The sequence below is a fragment of the Cuculus canorus genome, chromosome 2 (genome assembly GCF_017976375.1).
Source record: "Cuculus canorus isolate bCucCan1 chromosome 2, bCucCan1.pri, whole genome shotgun sequence".
Lineage (NCBI taxonomy): Eukaryota > Metazoa > Chordata > Aves > Cuculiformes > Cuculidae > Cuculus > Cuculus canorus.
The window spans coordinates 95,697,101-95,716,667 of NC_071402.1; the positions used below are offsets into that span (position 1 = coordinate 95,697,101).

The window sequence follows — 19,567 nt, forward strand, 5'->3', positions numbered from 1 at the left end:
CCTCATTGATTTTTCTGGTTTCTTATTTAAGGAGACTCAAAATGTTTGCCCTTTTTTTTCAGAAGCCCAAACCTCTCCTAGAGCCATAAATGGATTCAAAGTATACCCAAGAGATAACATTCTATAATGAAGAGGTTCTTCTAGAGGACAGGAAACTGATAATTCCTTCTTCCAGAGAACTGCTTATTCAATGGCAGCGCCACCAAAACATTACTCCTTATTGATCGCTACAAACAGCATTCATTCTCTTCTTTTTCAATGCAGCAAAGTACAGTTTTCAAGTAGTTCAACAGCTGCAGAGAGTAAAGCATTCACCCATGAAATCCAGAGGCAAAAATGCTTGTTCAAAGCACAGCTCCTCCTAAGAAACATCATACAGCTTCTGAGAAGAGAAGGCTGGCAGAACACTTGGCTTTGTTTCCACTCCTGATTCTCATTCCTCTATGTCATTACATGCTTGTGCTGGTTGGTTAATTCTAAGTTCATCAATTACCATTTTTGCTTCTCAACTCTCAAGGACAGCCAAGAAGTTTTTTGCCATTCGGTTTTCCCTTCTGTGCACCTTCTTAGAGGTACGGCTTCCCTTGCCAGTAAGCCCAGCTCTCCTGTCTACTACCAAAGTAGGTTATCAATGATTTCTCGATGGCCTTGCTGTGCGCAAAGCAGTTCTTAATAGCAACAATTCCAACTAGCACGTTTCTCATTTTGCACTCCTTCTGTAGCCCTAAAAGAGCCTGCAAATCCCAGCTATGACTCTGCAATGCTTCACATTCAGTTCCCAATGATTCTGTTTTTAGCTCTTACAGGGACAAACAATCATTTTAATTGAAGCTGAAACAACAGCACTACTTCTTCCTATGCTCACTATGGAAAATATTCTGGTCATTCCTGGTCAACAGTTTGTTATTTGTTTGGGGTTTTCCCCTCCCCCGCCGAGTCAAACTGGTCAGAAATTACAAAACAAAACCTTGCACAAAAAATAAACCAGGATCTATTCTGTTCTATTTCTAACCCTATTAATTTGAAAACTGCAAAACAGTCTTGGCTACCTTTTGTTTAAACTCCTCTTTTGTACACAGATTTTTTTTTTTCAATGGTGGAGAACAAAACAAAAATGATCAAAATAGGAAAGAGCACTCAAACTCAGTACATATAGAAAAAAAGCTGAATGAATAATAAAGCTTGTTTTAAAAGAAAATAGATGAAAAAACTCAAAATAAACTTGTTACTACATCTAGTCATTCTTCCCACTGAATTAACCCAATGCCAGAATACTCATTTACACGCTGAAAACACGCTGCCCCTATAACATCTCTCCACGAAGCTGACATCCTTTTCTCCCCAATGATACTAAGAACAAATGTCTCTCATTGTCAAGATGTAAATAGACGCACGCTGCTCACATTTTCCTAGTCCACTTTTTAAACTCCCCCTGCAAATCTCAGGACGATCTTTCACCAAGGCTGCATTCAGATGCCATGCTAGTCCTTTGTACAGAGGCCTTTTCACCTCATGGCAAGCCTTTTATTTCCTAAACAGCTCGAAAACTGTATTTGACTATTTTATAGTACTGAAATACACAGCAATCCTCTTCTAAAGCTGGACTCACTTTTAGAAACACATACAACATTTAACGCCTCCCATTTCTCTATTTTTAATGGTTTTAGATTGCAAAATACCATGCTCCCATTGTATACCCTCAACACACAATCCTTAGTGGATTCCTTAGTCCAAGTTGACAAATTTAGCTCTGCCCTATCCTTTCCTTTCTCTTCAGAAGTAGCTTAACCAATAATTACTAAACTAAAGATTTCAGGAACTCCTCTAGTTAAAAAACCCTAACACAATCAAACAATGCTATAATCCCAATAAATAAAAGCTAAATTCTTATTTCATTTGTGTGTTACACCAAACAGGAAGGTCTTATGCCCATGTTACACATCAGAACTTAGCCCTAAATGAAATACTAATGCTTTTGTGCAGGCAGATCTTGCACTGCATGTCAACTCTAACAAAAAGTATTATCAGTTTCTCACAGATAGTTCAAGCCCCATATTTCACCTTTAGTAGTTCTTATCGACTTATTTGTTTTAACTCCAGTATTCTCACCTCTCTTCTGTCCAGAGATTTACTTTCTGCTGTGCAGTCTGAGCAGTGTAGGAAAGTCTGTCACTGCCATGCTGATGCTGCCTTTCTGGAGAAAGCTGCTGTCGCAACAGCTCTAACTCACGTTCATACATCAGCCGCTGCTCCTCAAGAGCACTCCGCTTCTCTTCCAAGTACTGTTTCTCCAAGATCTGGACCACGCTGTGTACTGGGTCTAAAAAAAAAAAGGAGGGGAGGCGATATTAAAAAAAAAAAAAAACCAACAAAAAAAACCAACAACAAAAAATGAAACAGAAAAGTGAGAAAATGTCATTTCAGCACTACAGAATACTCATATGCTTTTGGCAACAGCAATCAACATATCGCAGAGTCTTCTCAAATACAAGATGGCCAATCTCCCCCAAAACAAAAGCAAAAATAATATATATTGCATTAAATAAATAAATCCAAATAAGAAAAAGATGCAGCATGCAAAGAGGCTAGAACAGTGGTCAAGACCCTCATCTACTGCATACTTCAATACCATGAAGTTACAGTATGTTCCAGAATCCCAGTAGGAAAAATGAGTAGATGGAAAAGGGGAAAAATTAGTAAGTAGAAAATGAAGCAAAATACAAGGGAAGATGATGTTAACCAGAGACGGAAACAACTAAGGAAGTAAAAAACAATTTGCTTTGTCCATTTTGGCAGAGAATGAAACATGTTGGAGAGCTGCAGATGAAAACGGAGACAAATAAATTGTCTCAATAGTCACACATCACACTGCACCAATGTGCTTCACAGCACTGAAACAAAGTATGTCCCGGAGGAGCCTTTTGCATGTAGCTTTACAAACCACATTTCACCTCAGCATCAACCCAGAACAGTATCCATCTGGATACTCTATCCTGAAATAGCAACTGATTGCGTCAATGAAATTAAAGAAAAACTACTCTGTTCCTGGTTTTAGGTCCAATGCCAGACTGTGCCCCTGAAAGCAATTCAATGGAATAAACTCTTTTTATATACATCTGAAAGCTTAAATACAGAAAAAAAGTGGTTTGCAAGAGGACCAACCTAGAGGAGTATTTGAGTGATACCACATCACCTAACAAACTGCTGATTCCATATATTGGAAAGGGAGGACAGAGGAGTTCAGTAGCTGGAGTGGTAGATTACTATGGAAAGCGTCATTACAGCTCTAGAACATGCAGGATTTTCAAATTAAAAAAACTCTTTAAATAATTGTTTGTGATATATCTATATTTTAAAAAAGCTGCTGTGACTTTTAAGGATGCCAGGCTGACACAACGGAGGCAGAAAAATAAACCTAGATTTAATTACACTTTCTCACTTGGGAGGTGGAAGTGTGCTTCTTAAAGAAAACCCAAACCCACAAAACAACCAAAACGTCATCAGTCTGATTTAGTTATGAACCATCTTGTCTTCACCACCAAGACCAGTCCTCATAAGATTTCATAGAAGTTTTCCTGAAGACTACTGCAAGTTGCTACAGTGGCCCTGGCCTTTTCCATGGAAGAAATCACTGGCTTCATGCAAAGGCAACATAAAACACCACCACAATCATTAATTATAGGCACAAAGTTGGAAATCAGTCAGTATAAATAGCGACCAAATAGCAAACCAGTGATGCATAAAAGTGTATTAAAATAACCAGAAATATTACTTTTTAGTCCGTGACATTCTAAGAAAGATGGTTAGCTATTTTTAGCTTTTGAACAGACAGTACAACAAAACCAACTGACTGAACCAAGTTCTAATATCCTAAACTAAACCCCAAGTTATTTGTGTTGATCTGCATCATCATCTTCCTACCTTCTCCAGATAATACCGGAATTACCTTCACATGCATGGATTTTATGGGATAATCCCTAAAATCATTTTATTAATGAGTAAGAATGGTTGAGAAATCAAGTATTATTCAGAAGACAGAGCAGTGGCATGGAAAGCCCTCTATTGTATTTGCAAACACAGGAAATGAATCTAAGGCTGACTCATTAAGACAAAACTTTCTTAAACTGCTCAATGACCTACTCCAAGTTCAGCAAGCAGATTTCCCTAATGAAAGTGACCTTTCCAGGCACCTGGATTTACAGGATGATAACCACCACAGGATCAAATTAAATTATGGACAATATTTGAAACACGATGCAAGAACTTAATCTGAAAATTCCCCATTTCAACGAAATCCACTACTGTTTGGGAATAAAAAGCTGGGTTACCCTTGGATTGAAATATAAAAGGTGAAGTTACGTTTTTAGAAAAGTCTTCAATTTAGCTTTTGAAAGAGTTTATCGAGAAAGCCCCAGCTTTTCAGAGTGAAAAAGCAAAATATGGTGTGAATTACAAACCGTCTCATACCTCAAGATGAAAAAAGAGTGTTTTTCACAACTCAAAAGAACTATAGCTAGTGTTTAAGTTAGTTTTAAGCACCATGTTTCACCATTTCAGATTACTCATGCAACGTCAAACATATTAGGGAAGATTCTACCCAGCGTCTACCAAATGTAACGCAAATTCCATTCAGTGTTTGAAGTCCCAGGTCTCAATCCTTTACCCATTTACACAACAAGAGTTAAATCACCCTGAGAAGACCATTGGTATGCAGCTAATCCTCTGCAAAATGTTATGGTATTAACACTGGACCAAAGAACATACTTTCTCCATAGGATGAGCAGCATTTATTACCTTGCTGCGATGTCACTTAATTCATATCTGGAATCTGTTAATCCAGCAACAACAATGCTGAATAAACTCCTTAAATTTCATATATGTTCATTTTTCTAAGCAGTCTAGAAAAATGCTATGACACAGGCTGCTTTGCTAAGTTTTATCAACATCCCCACCCTGAGCTCTAAAAGTTTTGTTAGCTTAAATGAGAAGCTGCATAACCTAATCGCATCGTTTACTTAACCACTGCGCCATATGCAAGAATAAAGTAAACTCCTTTGCTGTGTTCTGTGTTTGACCAGCATAACGAATTAGCAGTACAAAGCTGATCTGGCAGAATCCCACAAAGAACATGCTGAAAGTAGGAAAGAATCTGGATGTTTTCTTTACAGCTGTTTTCAAAGTTACACATTTTCCTCAGAGCTTCTCTGCAGCCGGATGCAATATGTGACACTGTTGTGCTGGTTACATGCCATAAAAACAAATGTGCTTGAACCCTAGAGAAGCTATGCTATTTATTCAAAGAGGGTTACTGTTCTCAAATAGATCAAGCGGGCGGGGGAACCCAAAATAAAGACAAATCAAAACCTCTCGCATTGGTTTATATCAAACCAATGATGTGAAGGAAAAATCCCAAAACCATAACACACCTATATAATAATCACCTAATCAAAATTTTTAAATGCTCCTTTACTCCCCTTCTAGGGTCTCTCCTGAGAATAAAGATGATAGAAATAACTCTTTTCAGTTATTTGGTTATTCCTTCGTCCTCACTCGTATTTGTTTTTCATTTTAAGGAAGAACAAATAAATGGTATTGAAACAAAGCTGATTCACTTCTTCCTCACCAAACTGAAAGCCTGTCTGAAAAAAAATATATTTTAGCTATAGCACTAAGAAAAACAAAACTTGCAAGTGCTACTGGGCTTCAAATCAAAAGACCAGCCTATGATCCTCAGTCACTTGTTTTGTCGGGGTTTTATTATCACTTATTATTCCAATTTAGTTAAGCAACACCTATGTGGGAGGAAGCAGAAGATAGAAAAAGCAGAATAACTGGGTTATGACACGGCTGAAACTGTGTGACATATATGACTCCTAACATTTGCTGTGCATTAGGGAGGAAAAAGTTCTAATGGAACAGCAAGGTCTGTACTGCTCTTGAGCAAAGCACAGAAAACAGCTGACCAAGACAAAGTGGCATAGACCACAATCAAAAAAGCCTACTGAACTAAAATGTAAAGATACCTGAAATACTATAAAGAATCATTTCCGTCAGCTAGATAACAGCACATGAAAACCAAAAAATGTGACCCCCCATTCAGAGAACACTGACTCATTGTAAACTGCTACAGTTTAGTCAGATCCCTGGCTAGCAACAAGCAGATCACGCATCAATTAATGCTTTCACATTTCTCCAGCAGTCTCATGTATGAGCCAATTGAGTTCAAAACCTTTGTCCCAGTTTTGGCACAGATACGGGATGGTTTGAGGCCTTAAGACAGGCAACAGAATCTTCATGAGCAATGATAACACTGAAGACCACCAGGATGGTAGATTCATCTGAAATTCATCTCCTGGTATGAGTGAACCATAGTGAGAATATTTCTGTTATCAAACAGTAATTTCACATCAACTTAAATGACCTGACCCTGTAACTCACACAAGCATCCCACTAAAATTAAGCTATAAAAAACCCCTGCAAACTATTGCTAGGGCCTCACACATACAAAATCATCATGCTGTACTCAATAGCAAAACAGAGAAAGTTAGAGAATAAGGAGAAATCAAGAAATAGTAAATACTGCATTTCAACAAGTAAACCACAGCAAACAAATACGGAAATACTGCAAAGACATGAAGAAAGGAGAACAGAAAGCAATGAAACACGATCTGCTGTGTCTTCTTGGTAGTGACCAAAACCCAAGGTATTTGCCTCTCAAATGCTGTGTATTAAAAAGCCTGCACAAACCTTTCAGTAGTTTACCAAGTTTTTCAGCATTTCTTCGTACCATTCATACGATATTATATCATATGAACCATGACCTGCTTTCCGGAAACCATTAAAACACAATATTGTTTTATATATACCATACCATTATTTTGTACATACTATACATTATTACACGGTTCTGAAAAGGCATCACAAAAGATTCAACAGAGATTAAGAAAAAAAAGTGAGAGCGATCAAGCATTAAAAACAACCTAGCAGACATTTGACTACTGGTTTGTTATCATTTTAGTGTTTTTCTACTAAGGCTAGAATGATGTCAGTAATATTTGATACAAAAGGAAGGATGAAACTAACTAAGCGATATCTGGAGCACCCTTTTGTCTGTAGTAACTTGCAAAAGCAAGAGGTTGGTAAGAGTTAGATAATTATTCAGCAGCCATAAGACTATAACTCAGTTGCACTATAAAGAACAGCAGATGTAGAGAGAAAATTGTGTAGTTGGGTACAAACCAACTCCTAATTCATGTATTTATACCTAAGTGTAAAGTATCTTTTTCTGAAAATGCTCCAAAGGCCACTGGAATAAGCGTACTGTGTGTTGTTTTATGTATAAATTGAGTTCCACGCTGAACTGGTTAGACAATCCAAAAGAACATTTTTAATCTGGCAGTTGCCTTACCATTACTATTCAGTGTCTTCATAATAACTTCCATTTGTGCAAACTCATAGTTGTAGTCCGGTTCTGAGGAAGCTTCACTAGCTGCATCCAAATCGTGCTCTCCTAACGAAGTTTCTTTCTCAAGGTCCTTAAGCCAATCTCGTCGCTTCCTCTTTGGCAAATTGATTCTGTGGAAAAGTTTAAATTCAGTTTCTAAAAAGTTCATGCAGAACAGTGGAACTAAGAAAAAAGTTGAATGTAAAAAGGCTGGAATGCAAATATCAACTATTACCTAAAAAAGTGGTTGTTGCCCCATAATATTCTGTCTCCGTGCCATAACTGAGTGACAGAACATACCAGTGCACCATTTACACAGGATCTGAAAGAAGAAAATACTTCAGTGAAATCTTTAACATAAAAGGTTAAAAAGTTACTACAAGATCTACTGTTTCTCCCATTTACTGACAGTGATTTGTATCATATGATGCACAAATTTCCTAGGCTCTCATTAAAGAATCAACAGGAAGGTTATTGGTCCAATTTCTGCTTTCAGAAACAAACACAAGGCACCTTCCCGTCTCGAGCTTTGGCTGGAACAGCTCCTCAGTAAACATACAGACAAGGTTGCTCTAAGCTGTACAGTTTTCTTTAAATGTCCACTTCTCAAACTGGGTCACTGCCTGTTCCTTATAAAGCATCTGCAAATGTGGTTGCATGCAAATCCTACTGATAAAGCTCTCCAAGATATAAATTAGTCAACACCCAGTTGTAAAACGTACTGTTAACATACTCAGCATTCAAACATAAGAAAAGACCCTTAGATCCAAGTTTCACTCTTTCAACAAATGGAGTCTTTATTATTAACAAAGGTCTATTTTTGTGAACATCTGGCACAATGCTATTTTTGCATTTAGTTTTCTTTGGTTTTAAGTTTCAATCACCAAAAAAATGGAGCTGTTGAATTTTTGCACATGCAAGTCACAAACCAGAATATTTTATCTGAAAGGGGAAAAAAAAAGTCTTTTCAGATGCAGTGTTCTGCACTTCAGCTGTCTCTCTCAAGTAAGTAAACACAAATATGTAAGAATTTGATTTAAAATCAGATACTTATTTAATTTTTTTCAATGAAATTCTGGTAACTAAATTTCTGCTGACACTAGCATCTTAAGAATAACTACTTAAGCACTGCATTAAATGAAAATGGGTTTTTTTCCACTGACATGTGCCTGATCATGACTGATTTCCAGTACAATAACTCTACTACCACAAGTCTGAACTCCACTTCTTTGAAATTTTGTACTGTAGGCTGAAGAAGAAAAATGCAAATGCCAAGAGGTATTTCACTGAAGGCAGAATGGAAGAAATCAGATTTTTTAAAAGGTGTGTCTCAAACTTTCTTCTTCATTCTTACATTAATCTGTACATTATTTAGATATGCAGATTTCAGTCTAGGAGTGTGACTATTAACTAGGACAAAGGCACTGCTCATCACATGCCATTGGCAATGAAGTGACAAAGACAATTAAAATTCTATCCAAGAAGACACAGTGCCCCTAAAATGAAATATAATTAAAATACACATATAGAAACATGACTTCACTGCGTATTTACTAGACATAACAGTAATTAAAGATTTAAAAAATAATATAAAGATCTTCAGACACCTCTTTCTCAGAAAATACTGAGCTTTACAACAGGAACTACTCAGAGGCACAATTTATCCTCCCCCATCAAGACACAGCCTACAATCCCATTGCATAGGCTGGGATTGCCAGTAGCGTCTCACTGATCCTGTTACCACTCAAGATAAAAATAAGGAATGGTTGCTCATTCCTACCAAATACCTTCTTGCAATGCTTTATTCTGAGCCATACCCCTGGGAATATGTTATGCTATAGGAGTGAGTGGGTGAATGTGTACACATGGGGGAGAAATCTCAGTTTTATTGCTGAACTTCACTTCCAAGTATCTCTTTAAGTCACCTTCGTTGAAGCTCTTTATCAATCAGAAACTTAACTGCTCTTGACTACATAAATAAAAATGCCTGCAAGTTATCTTCTGGTAAAGAAAAGCAAACGCTTCACTGGAAGGTGCTGCTGATCTTCCTTACCTTGCGTTTTCTTTGGGTGTGAGTGTAACTTCTCCATCTAAAGCAATATCAATCTCACAGTGTTCTGGTTGGATTCCTATACCAAAGAGCTGTATGTCCTGAGAGGTATCTGCACCAACTCTTGTGTGATCCTAGAAAATAAGTTTTTACTAGGAGACAAGCAAACTATCACTATTTACATAGCTAAGAAAGCATTAGCTACAGCACAGACTGCACAATCTACGTGTTCTCCTTTGCTAAGCTCTTCTACAGAGCAGAAAAGGTGCCACAGCAGATTTGAAGACAGCAAAGGTCACACGAACTGTTCTTTTGCCCCGCATTTCACCTTCATACAGTTTTAGATAATGCAAAATAGAACAGTTGACATACAGTTTCTGATTTAGTAATATTCTCAGACTATCCTTGCAAACAAGCAATAAATGCAATTAGCGAAGAAAACTAGGCATGTCATATAGGCACATGTAAGAAAGGACAACATGGATAGTAAAACAAGGTGCATAGAACTGTCTGCTTTGCAGAAAACGCCTATTTAGCAACTCAACTAAACATACTAATCTCTACATAATTTCAAGTCATATTGTAAATTCTGCTGAAATACTTTGCTTCCCTGATGTTAGAGAAGCCGTGTTTTATTTACTGTTCAAATACAGAAGCCCTATCTCAGCCACTAAAGCAGAAAAGTAACTGTAAGCCAGGATAATGTTTCTTATTGACAAGGAGCTCACATTTCCTTACAAACTTACTAGGTTTGTATTTGACGTTATTCCACTTTGGCATGAGACTATGCTAAACAGAATGGTATGAAAGCTAGAAGTAGAAGGAAAATGTATTTCTGAAAAATTTTTAACAGCACTTTTTTCCCCCCCTTTCTCTTCTTCTTAAGCTTTTCTGTCATTGAAGACTGTGTTTACTTTTACTGATTACTACTAAACATCATCTCTTTATGATATTGATCTTTATCTGAATATTTAAAGCAATCCTCAGTGCAGCATCTAACATCAGGCTCTTGCTTCAGGTTCAGCCCAAAAGGCAGGTCCATTCACAGCCTGTCTGGAAAAGCTAGAATTTATCTGAACACTGGCACACTGAGCACTTCTTGCACTGCTGACAACCAGGAGATCAGTTAGGAAAACAATGAAGCTGAACTGCAAAGGGAGAACAAAAGCCTAAACAGTAGGAGGACATCTACCCTATTTTGCTGCATCTAGGTCTCAGAATCTAAATACACTCTTAATAACAAATTAAGCCAGGAATTAAAAACAAAAAACAAGTGTCCTTTCATGCTGTGTAAACATCCTTCTGTATTCACATTCTTACCTTTAAATAGTAAACCAAAAGCTCATTGAGTGCAGGGTCTGCATTCAGGTTCACCAGGTAACACTTGTCATCCCCAACCTTGATCCCTGAAGACTCAAGGGAAATTCCCATGCTCTCTAGCTGTCTTTGCCTCTCCTGCAAGCACAAAAATAGGTTAAACTTGCCTGTTGCAATATGGAATGTACAAGTAAAATAAAAGCAAAGCAACTAAAGCTGAAGATGCACACACTTAACATGCATTCTGTATAATGCTATCAGAAACAGAGCTTAAGAAATTGGTCAAGTATGAAATTTTTAATAGTTTACATTTAATATATGTTTATATATATTAAACCTGCTTCCCCAAAGCTGAACTTCCTTACCTAAACAGCTCTACTGATTTTATTAGAGATACTCATAAGTACCACAAAATGGCTTTGAGCATCTGTGTTAGTTAAAAACTAGGCTCAGACGCAATTAATTCAAAGAGAATCATAGTCATAGAGGATTTAGAAAACAGCATGCCACAGTGTAGGTTTATTATTTTGCAGCATTATTATTAATTCAGATAAAGCATCAACTAGAACACAGATGTCTTCTTGCTTTGCAAAAACAGTCTGGGGTTGGGGTTTTTTATTTGGTTTGGTTTAGGTTTTTTTAATTTAAACAGTGGTGGCATTAAAGGAGGCTTCTGGATCATTAAGATGAGAAAGGGAAACCAACAAGACTCGTTCTCCAAGCTATAGATGGTGAAAATGATAGAGAAGTACACTGGAATCCAGAAGTCTTATTTTAATAATCATCATCATAACCAAACATTAGTGAACACATTTACACTTTTCCTTGTCTGGTTAAGAAGTCATTAAAAGCAAAAGCAACAAAGACCACCCAAAATTCTGATCATTTCGTAATTCTGAGTTTTCTTAGTCATTTCAAGGGAAACACATCCAAGATCCCACCGTGGTCTTATAAATCAAGTGAGCTACCCAAATGTATTTTGATGTTTTATTTTAAAATCAAATACTGTTTTTTAACAATGATATCACAACACAGCTACATTTATTCTAATGAAACGTAGACACCCCACCAAAAAAAACCCACCTCACACCCCCAAAATGAGAGTAAATGACAAAAATCTAGACAAATTTTGAATAGCTGTTGAGGAATACACCAGAGTCAACTAAAGCTCATGAAATTCAGCTGACTTGCTCTAGATAAGTATCTGGCCTTTCCTTCTCAAAATTTCTGAAATACCTGTGCAATTTCTTCTGTTTTCCTTAATTTTTCTTCCCAGGTGACTGTTAACTCTTTTATTAGTTTTTCAGATTCTTCCAGTTTTTCCTTCAGTTCTGGTGCCTTCATGGCCTAAAAGGTAGACATCAGCAAAAACTTACTCCTCCCACTGCAATGTCTACTTGCACAAGGAAACTGAACACAGCAACATAATATGAAATGCAACTACAGATTTCACCTATACCCCAGGTTCTTCATGGCAGAAGATGAAGAAACCGGTCACTTGTAAAGGAAGATGACGGAATCAACCTGTGATAGGGCCAGATGTGAAAGATCAATATAGCTCCAGAGGCCAATGGAACCAACAAAATCTTTGCGCCTGCCCCCTCAAGCTTCAGTGTCTGTACAAAAATATCTGAATATTTAAAAACTTTTAGATTTTAGCTCTGAAGTTCAACTGCAAATTTTCTTCCAAAAGTATTTTCATATACAAATTCCTCTCGATATATAGCCTTCCATTCTATCGTGGTTTCATAAGTGTTCCTAGAGTTGCATTACAGCTTTCAGACTGACCCCACTGATTATCTTTGAAGGAAGGCATGCTCTGCAGCTAGCAGGGGCTGCTCATTTCTCAATAGGAGACAAAAGCAAAGGGCTTGAATATGTCAAAGTGCCAAGCAAAAATTCCACAGGCTGGCCTATAATTCTACATAGCTGTTTTTAACAGAAAGTATAAGAGCAAAAACCTTTTTAAAAACATTAGTAAGCCTGTGGACACCTTCCTACTAATTGGGTTCAGCCACAGTCCACCAACATAATTAAGAACATGCTACAATATTATTTTCTGATCTGAAATACAGGATTAGAATAGATATTTATGAAGAAAATTAATAGCTCCATTTTCTTAAAGCAGATTTTCCCATTTCAGCCTGCAAGGAACTGTTCATACAAGGCACACTATTTCTTAAATGAACATAAAGTTTAAACACAATGCAAATTTACCCTCAGGCACACTTCTGTTCTTTTGCCTCTGGTATTTTGTACTTTGCCTGAAAAGATAAAAATATATTTTCCTACAGTGCAGTAGGATATCACTACCTATCCTACCCAGACAAGCAGCAATCACACAGTGTTAAGACAGTAAAGCAAATTGCTGATGGTTTCAGTGTTGTAGTTTTGACAATTTTTTAAGATTTTTCACAAATTTCGTGGTCCAAATTAAAGTCTTTTCATACTTTTTCCATTTGACCTCAGCAGTCCATCAATTAAAAAAAAAAATATCTGCTAATAAGCCTACAGAATGAAGTTGTACTTTAGCTCTTATCTGTGCTGCATCAATTATTGCTTGACATGAAGTTTCTCAAGAAGAGTCTATTCTGACAAGGGTCATCACCAGTACAACGTTGTCATTAAAAAGTTACAAAAAGAAGGAAACAATATGTTGGATTTATTTCAGGAAGCAAGGTTATTTTTTGTCTTTTTTTTTTAAAGTCTAAGACTCGAGTCTTCCTTATTTTCCTAAAAAAAAAAAAAAAAAAGTTTAACCTTCCAGCCAGAGTCTGACATTTCTTTGTAAACCTTTGTTTACATTGTACCGTGAATAATGTTACCTCAGCTTGCGAGAGCTGCTCTTTCAGTTTTTCAACTTCTTCACGTAATTCTCTGATGACCCTGGCATTCGGATCTTCATTCACTACAGCATGATTAACTATTCTTTTGGCTCTGTCTGCGTATCTCAGAGTAGAAAGTGTTTCTTCATAGTTGTCTGCTGCTGGACTAATGGTGGCTATCATGGCAGTTTGGCTGTTTCCTCCCAAGTTGTCCTGTAGAGTGCATCAACAGAAAGTTTGAGGGATAAAAATTGTTGTGGACTATACAATGTCTTTACAAATATACTTAAAATACAAAGCTTACTATCTGAACACTGACAGGTAACTCTGGATATAAACTAACCGGTATGACCCGTAAACATTTCCAGCCACATCCACCAGATTTGATTCCGCTATGACTGAAAACAGACGAATAGCTCTTTACATAGAGTAAATTAACAGAGAATTAACACAAGATATACTTAGCTGTCCATGTTATTTGGAACAACTCATAAATATGAGAGCTCCTTAGCTCATTTATTTAAAAATTAGATTATAAGTCCATGTATACAGAGGTATGGCACGACGATCCTACAAACTATTAAGCTGACATCTTATGATGATGAATGAAAAATATTGATTACCTTGAGAAGCCAAGTGAGTACAGAGTCTCTGTAAGGCACAAACTTGCTTTTCCCCTTCCCTGCTGCTTGGTCAGCGAGTGATGATATAACCAAGCCCAGTGTTGAAAGTGATCTATAAATGCAACACAGAAGAACTTTAGTGCATATGCCAAATATAAATCTAATAAAACACAGAAAATGGAATTTCCCAAAGAGTTTAATCTATTCTCTGCAGAGCTTCACATGCAATTTTTAAACTATCAGAATAGTTTAAGTTGTAAATGGCCACAGGAGATCAGCTAGCCCATTAACCTGCTCCAAACAGGGCAATCTACTTATTGAAGTTACATATTTGCAAGAAAAAAATGGTATCTACAGTGCTTCATCTCATCTGGTGCTCAGACGAAGCATCAGGAAGACTAAGCTGAAATATATGGGTATCTAAAATAGTTCAAAAAGTACTGCTGCAGTACACGGAGGATCGCTGCTTTGATTAAGCATCTATCTTTTCTCAGAGACTAAAAATCTTTCTGTCTCCAACACTGATAACACTGTTACGAGTCAGCATTGGCAGCACAGGGAGAATCTCCTGTCTCTAGGATCAATTTTTTAAGCACTGGCTCAACAACAGACTAAAACTGACCAGTTCTCTAGCGATAGGAAGCATCCTCAAGATAAAGACATCTAAGGCCCAGGAGAACTAGTCTGCCTGGTGTAGCAGTAACTAATCAGCCATCACACAACACTGGAAGACTCCCTATCAAAAGAGGCTGATTAGGAGGTTCCTTGACAAATGGGCTGACTTATAATTGAGGTGCAACCTCACTAGCTTCTTGGGGGGGAATGGGCCAATCTCCCAGTTTCAAAAACATCGCACAAGCATGAAAAAGAACCCCCCCCCCCAAATGACTTAGCAGACAGCCTTATCTCAAACACCATTCTAGAACTGTGAAGAAAAAACAGATAACTTATCCATTTTGGTACACGTACTGCTTCTACTAACAGGGGTAACTGTATTAGCAATTTGTGCATCTGCACATTGTATTATCCAATCGTTATACAACCCTGTGACAATTTTAAGTCACATCGGGACTCTTGGAGTGAGCATGTTTAAGATAATGAGCTGGTTCAGGAGCCTGAGAACATTAAACAAATGCCTAAAGGGTTTTAAAACAGTGAGCACTGAAGCCCAAGAGCATACTGATCCATCATACTCATGCCCAATTATCCACCTACTCTTTATCACGGAAAACCTCAGCAGCATTGCAATTAGATAGTCAAATAAATCTCTAATTTGCTTGAAACTACCAGTGGGTCAGAAGTAACATTTAGAAAACAACAAAAATGTTAGAGGAATATTTCAAGGAAGATATCTGAAGGTAAAGTAACAAGAACCATTACATTACAAAGATGTCCCGTATGGAATATAGGACAAAGTGGTATGAAGATAGCACTGTCTTGAAAGCAAAATTAAAAGAAAAATAAATTTTAGGAGAGGACAGGCAATCTGTTCTTCCAAGAATGCACTGTTTTGTGAATTTGTCTATAAGGTAACTTTCTAATTCACCTCTGAAAAATTCACAGCAAAAAGGACAGTTAGTTTTATCTTGTGACCTAAACAAAAGCCTAACAACCTCTGAAAGCCTGTCGGGGGAGGGAGAATTCGTTCTTGTCTCCAGTCTTCACAGACAGAGATGATAGCACGCTAAACATGTGAGAGCAAACAGCAGGATGCTATGTGCTGCTCCGTAGCAACCTCCTACAGCACAACAGAAAAGAACCACCAGGATACTCCTAACAGCGTCCACCTTCAAGAAACATTCAGTTAAAAAAAAAAATCACCTTGGCCCATTTTCCTCCAGTTCCTCTTTCCCACTTTAAATAATGGGAAATGTGAAAATCAAGACAAAAAAAATGAGAGAGGAAAGAAAAAGACACTCAGAAAGAGGATGGCAAGAACAGAGATTTGAAAAGGCCTATCACTGGAAATTATTTCACTACAGGGCTGCAACAACAATTTGAGTTATAGGCACTGTATTTTAATGAACAGGAAATTACAAGCTACAGTTTTACAGAGAATTAAAAGATATAATATTATTTCTGCTCGTCATAAATACCGATTTTATTTTAAGACTAAATGTTAACATCTGCAACAAAAAGCAAACTGGAGTTATTAATGTATTCTGCTTGAGATTTCTTAACACAAAGCTGTTTAAAGACTTTAAGGAAAGCAGTAAAAGAAATGGCTGCCCAACAAAATAATTACAGGTCTCATCAGCTGCTTTGCTTCATACTAGATGATGCATCAGAGACCCATCATTACTTTGATCCCATCACACATTACTTATATAATGAATCGACCAGAAGGCCTAAGCCTGTAGCAGACTGACGCAGTTCAGAAGCAGCAGAGTGAACTTAGGTGGTGCAAGAGCATGGGAAAGTGCCATTTCTGCACACTTTCTGCTCTCCTTGTCCTTATTCCTCAGGCACAACCAGGCTGCCCTTGTGTGCAGGCGGCAGGAAGCTCACATACTCCCCACCACGGGCTTGAGTCAGCGGCTTGCGAAGGGGAGTCGTGCTTCCTCACCACAGGAGCAACTCTGTCTCTAAATGACACCCGCTCAAGATCCTTCTGTACAATTTACAACCAAATTCTTCAATGAGCAGAATCCACCTTTCTATTAGCTAAGTCCAAATACAAAAAAAACCCTCCCTCAAATCAGCTTGGAGCCAGACCTGTCCCAACCCATTCCTTCTCCTGCCTACATTTTACAGGCTTCTTTTTGCACTCTCAAGCTAAAATGACAACAGCTGTGATTTTACTCATCAGAGTTAAAACTGCAGACGGCTCACAGAAAGCATTTTTCTTAGCCACTAATTGACAGCTTGTTTATTCTGCTTCCTCCTACTATTGTATTCTAAAAATTCTTTGACTACACCACAAAGAGTTGTTAAGCAGCTGCGTTTCTATGCTCTGTATAGGAACTAGCACATCCTGGGGAGGAACAAGCATGTCCAGCTTTCCTATGAGGTATGGCAAGTCCTCCAAAAATCTCAATAATAAAGAAAGCAGACACCCAGCACTCTCATCAAAGCAACTTGGCATTAGCTCTGAGAAAAAAACAGAAGTAACAAATATGACACACGTCTCCCTTGTTTCACTAAGTGGGAAAGCAATCACCTCCCTTCTGCAACATGCTGTCCCAAGATAGAGAAATGTTTACAACAGGGTGAGTTGTGGCACAAAGCACCTCTCCTATGAAGCTAGCCTGAGAGAGTTGGGCTTGCTCAGCTTAGAGAAGAGAAGGCTCCAGGGAGACCTTAGAGAAGCCTTCCAGCACCTGAAAGGGACCTACAGGAAAGCTGGGGAGGGGGTCTTCATCAGGGATTGCGGTGATCAGATAAGGGGGAATGGTTTTAAGCTGAAAGAAAGAAGATTTAGATTAGATTAAAGAAATATTCTACTGTGAGGGCGGTGAGGCACTGGAACAGCCTGTCCAGAGAAGTCATGGATGCCCCAGCCCTGGAGGCGTCCAAGGGCAGGCTGGATGAGGCTTTGAGCAACCTGATCTAGTGGGAGGTGTCCCTGTCCATGGCAGGGGAGGGGGCTGGAACTGGATCATCTTTAAGGTCCCTTCCAGCCCAAATCATTCTATGATTCTATGAAGTGGCAGCTACCAGAGCCCTAGTTGGGTTTCATGCAGAAAAGAGCAGAGAAATTAGCAGGAATTGGCTGAATGTCCCAATGTGCAGTTTTGGTATGCACAGATGAGTGTACATTCCACTTGCCTTGTAAATACAAACCAGATATGGTATTCCCATATTCTTCTTCAAGACAATGAAACACAGTGCAAGCAGCCAGGTTACTTGCCAGACAATTTTTTCTTTTTTTTTAAATAAAAGAATGCAAAATAACTTAAAAAATAAGCTGACATAGCAAGGTATATTGTCTAAGCAGACTGTATCACTCTTTCCCTAATAAGTAAGTTGCATCACACCCTAAAGAAGATTGCACATAATGTTCTGTAAAGAATTAGTCTGCTAAAACACATACCAATTTTGAGGCTTCCAAGAAAATTCAGACTTCGCTACAGCTCCAAGTAACAAAAAAACTGTGACTTCTGTTAGAAACAGAAGACATCAAGCACAGAACTAAGAATTCTCTTTAGCCTACCAGTTCCAAAAGAGATTTCAAATACAGAATGCTTAATAAGTGGACTAAGTAATACAAATTTATACCACATAATCATTTCACTGATGGGAACATGTAGAGTTTTTTTTCCGAAGCATCTTTTACAGAAAAGTTTGGTGCCTGTATCTGAAGTACTGGGTTGTCAAAGAGGTTCAGAATGGGCAGAACAACACTCCCCTGTTGCATCTACGCTATGCAAGTTTACCACTGAGTAAACCTCCTAGTGGGGAAAAAAAGGAAGTCAGTCTTTATCTATAGCTACACTTGTGATTTGTGACTAGCCACTGCAAGAGCTGGCATTTGAATTCTTCCTGAAGAATTAGAAAGAAACATTTAATTTCACCTTCGTTTATGCAAAATACAAATACAGTTTTCTGATTTTAACTAGTAACCTCTGAGGTAAAGGTAAAATATCTGCCATTAGGAACAGAAGAGCCACATCGTTTTGTTTCACAAGGACTACACCTGCATGGCTACCAGTATAATGCATTAAATACAAAGTAGGTCAGAAATTAAGCTAGAAAGAGCAAACACGTTCAAACTCTAAAAAGAGATAATTTAAAAACATTTAAAGTATATATGTGGCGTCATCATTAACTTAAAATAACAAAATATTTTGTAACATTTTAAAATTATATTGGAAAAGCAGTACCTTTTAATGTAACGGGTAAACTCTTTCTTTCCCAGGAAAATTAGTATATTTAAGACAGGAGTAACACTGTGCTAAATTCTTGCTTTTGGGCAATAACGCAGTAATTATGGTAAAAATGTGCCTCGAAACTTGTCATTGCTTGAGTAAAAATGCCCAAGGCAATACTAACTAATCTGGTCTGGTTTTGTTAAACTGTGAGTTATACTCTTACATATTTTAATACGTGTTGGAACAAAGCCATTCAACTCTGCAACTCTGCATTCTTCCTTAAGCTGATGATGAGACAAATACATGAGCCTGGGGACAGGGTGTATAAATGAATCGCAAAAGGTATATACTTAATTAAAGAGCGCTGCTGTCACTTTTTCCAGATAAAATTCATATAGCCCTCATCTGAGTCATGTATGATTCAGGGTCTCTATGCCAATGTAAGAAAATATGCGGAGTTTAGCACAGAGCAGCTGAAAGAGCCGTATCAAACTGCT

General features: G+C 37.7%; 1 protein-coding gene across 4 annotated transcripts in view; it reads right to left on the bottom strand.

The window, feature by feature from the left end:
- The window catches only part of KIF13A (kinesin family member 13A), a 117,195-nt gene that overhangs the window by 33,303 nt on the left and 64,325 nt on the right, over positions 1–19,567 (bottom strand). For 3 of the 4 annotated variants that reach the window (XM_054058092.1, XM_054058090.1, XM_054058089.1), the window contains exons 10-17: positions 14,260–14,371; positions 13,637–13,849; positions 12,048–12,158; positions 10,815–10,949; positions 9,498–9,628; positions 7,680–7,766; positions 7,409–7,575; positions 2,110–2,320 (exon numbers count right to left, since the gene is read on the bottom strand). In XM_054058092.1, the coding sequence (XP_053914067.1) occupies positions 2,110–2,320; positions 7,409–7,575; positions 7,680–7,766; positions 9,498–9,628; positions 10,815–10,949; positions 12,048–12,158; positions 13,637–13,849; positions 14,260–14,371 (1,167 nt within the window). Of the gene's footprint in view, positions 1–2,109; positions 2,321–7,408; positions 7,576–7,679; positions 7,767–9,497; positions 9,629–10,814; positions 10,950–12,047; positions 12,159–13,338; positions 13,499–13,636; positions 13,850–14,259; positions 14,372–19,567 lie in introns of those variants that run through there. The other variant, XM_054058091.1, reaches the window with a different exon arrangement.